Source organism: Dipteris shenzhenensis, chromosome 19, assembly GCF_047967505.1.
Source record: "Dipteris shenzhenensis isolate YYH24624 ecotype China chromosome 19, Dip_SZ_1.0, whole genome shotgun sequence".
In the NCBI taxonomy this organism is placed as follows: domain Eukaryota; kingdom Viridiplantae; phylum Streptophyta; class Polypodiopsida; order Gleicheniales; family Dipteridaceae; genus Dipteris; species Dipteris shenzhenensis.
Genome location: NC_141614.1, coordinates 18,571,500 through 18,574,405, shown reverse-complemented (window position 1 = coordinate 18,574,405; position 2,906 = coordinate 18,571,500). Strand labels below are relative to the sequence as shown.

General features: G+C 42.9%; 1 protein-coding gene across 1 annotated transcript; it reads right to left on the bottom strand.

Moving 5' to 3' along the window:
* Positions 1-1,108: 1,108 nt before the first annotated feature.
* LOC147890177 (uncharacterized) lies at positions 1,109-2,621 on the bottom strand. Its single transcript, XM_087391086.1, has 2 exons — positions 1,713-2,621; positions 1,109-1,396 (listed from the first exon to the last, which is right to left on the bottom strand). The coding sequence occupies exons 1-2, from the start codon at positions 2,619-2,621 to the stop codon at positions 1,265-1,267; spliced, it is 1,041 nt and encodes a 346-aa protein (XP_087247212.1). The 3' UTR covers positions 1,109-1,264.
* Positions 2,622-2,906: the final 285 nt, after the last annotated feature.

The following is a 2,906-nucleotide window of genomic DNA, read 5'->3' as shown; positions in this document are numbered from 1 at the left end:
TTATTTCTTAATCAACTATTGAATGATATTTGTTATCAAGTAAAATGCGTGTGTTTTAAAAGGTAAAAGTTATTCCTTAGAAATTTAGATGACTTCTTCACACTGTATACTATGAGTACTGATGCACTTAAGACTTTCGATTAATCTTTCACACTTAGACAATACAGAAATAGTGACAGTATTATCAATGTTGTGAATGGTAGTACTGAATCTTTGGCAATAATAAGATACTTTGCAGCAACTGAATGGTCAACCATTGTGTAATTTTACTCCACATGCATTTTGTGTCGCCATTTCTTGGTAAGAATGGTAGTTAAAATATGGTTGCCATTTGTTCATAAGAAATGGCAGTCAAGAGATAGGTGCCATTTTGTGCTGCCATTTCTTCTTAGAAAATGCAGTCAAGAAGTGCTTGCCATTTCTTTAAACGAAGTGGCAGTCAAGAAATGGCTGCCATTTCTTACCAAGAAATTGCAGTTTGGTAAGAAATGGCAATCAAGAATTTGTTGCCATTTCTTATGAAGAAATGGCAATCAAGAATTTGTTGTCATTTTCTCATATGAAATGGCAATCAAGAATTTGTTACCATATCTTCATAAGGAAGGGCAGTCAAGAATTGGATGCCATTTGGTGTTGCCAATTATTGCTAAGAAATAGCAGACAATAAAAGGTTGTCATTTTTTGTTGCCATTTCTTCCAAAGAAATGGCACTTCAAGAACTAGTTGCCATTTCTAACTATCATTTTTACAAAAAATATGGCAATTTGAAAAGCTGTTGCCATTTCATGCATAAGAAATGGCAAATTTGGAAACTGTGTGCCATTTGCTATTGCCATTTCTACCTAGTTTTGTAGTAGTGCCAGTTTTATATCGTAGGAATTCCTCCAACGACACTGGCTTTTCTGGAAAAAGCCACCTTATGAGTTTTTCCACAAAGAGACCTACCTTAAACACATTCAAATACGTGACCACAAATACACCTACTGCATTCCATCTCCTTGCGAGATGTCGCCCTCAATATATAATAGTGGATTAGAGAAGAGTGAGATCGAAATATGATGATAACAAAGCAAAAGTTAAGGTATTACTTGGAAGTCTCTCTGTTCTGCAAAGCATAGACATTTGAGATTGTAGTAACTCTCTCGCCTCCTAAGCGCATACAAGATATTCATGGAGTCTCTACTCAGGAACGTAAATATGGATGATTATGCCGCCTACCTAAAGATATTAATGGCAAGCATGATCCTGAAGCCCTTGCAAGACCTCAAAAGCTTACTGGAGCCTCCTGTGCAGGTAAGTCAATTGATCTGTTGGAGCTTGCATGGAGCAGCTCTCGACGAAGTGATCTTGTGGATGAAGAGAAGATTGCCCGCTTGATCGTTCTGCATATTGTCGCCTGCAAACCACATCCTTAATAATCAGAGGCATTCCAATCATCGTCAGGTACAATGAGCTGCATAATAATCACATCTATAATAATCAGGCATTCCAATCGTCAGATGGAAGGAGCTGCAGAATAAGGCATTCCAATCATCGTCAGATGCAATGAGCTGCATAATAATGACATCCATAATAATCAGGCGTTCCAATTATCGTCAGATGCAATGAGCTACATAAACAAGCTGAGATGCCGTTGTTTAATCCGTCTGTTGGAGCATCTCAGAACCACCAAACAGTACTTCGTTGCCTTGCTGCAACTGCAATATACTTACAAGTAATGCTCGACTCCTTCGTATCCTTCTTAGTAGCACCCATCGCGTTTTCCTTCCAGCCTTGCCAACTTTCTTTCCCATTGATCGTCCCTTTCTGCTCGTCCTCGTGAGATCATGCTCCTGGGTGATTTGGGCTTGATTGTTCTGCTGAGCAGCTACGTGGTGCCCTACTCCAATCAGGCCGTCTGCATCCATTGCAGCTGCAATCTTTGCAGCAAACCGTAACTCCGGCTTGTCTCCAGTTTTTGCCGATCCGGTTTTCTTACTGCCTGCACGACTGCTCTCTCGGCTTTCTCCACTGTGAAGAAGCGAATTACGCACGTCCAGCGAGTCTTCCCCGATACTCAGCCGATCAAAGCTCATGATATAGTTCTTCTTCTGCTTTGCTCTTATCCACGGGAGACATTGCTTTTGTTGTCGCATCATCTTCACGAAGGCCAGCCCAAACCCATTCCCTGTTTTCGAGTGTTTTGGTAAACTATCCTCCACAGGATTTGCGCATGGGGCCGCAAGAATGCGCTTATGTTCAGGCTTTCCTTCAATTCTGTCATTATTTATGGAAATTTGGTCAGAAGGGGAACTAACCGGAGCACTGCCCGAATAAGGGCAAGAAGGACCGTTAAAAGAGCTCGAAGAGGTAGAGAAAGAAGCGGTCTCATCGGCAGAAGCATCCACCGGCCTATGGGTTCCAAAATGGTCTTCCGGAAAGCTTGGAAATGATTCTGCCGTCTCCTTCACGACACGATTATCATCAGCACAACTCCCGGGGGCATATAGCTGCGGATGACTAGTGCTGTCTTTGTTCTGTGCGAGTGTTTCTAAACATGTCCACTCCTCGTTGCCCTCAGGGATGGGATGGGCGGAGGCGTCTGGGTGGATGTCTTCAGCTACTGTCGCGAGGTTGGCCATCCCCGGTCACAGCCTATAATGTGACCAGGACCCTCAACCGAGTCGAGCAGCTTCACGATTCACGAATGTCCATCACAGCTCATGTAGGGCCTATGATCTGTAGACTTTCTTTTTCTCCGTCGCATCAAACCACGAGAGCTACCTGAAGATGCTTCATTTCCCAGGTCTTACACCGTGCAGACAGTACAGCTCTAGCGATCAATTGAAGAAACATAAGTGGGCAAACGAAAATACAGTTCGAGCAGCACGCGAATCCTGGCCAAAACAGCTGAAGGGCACGCAATT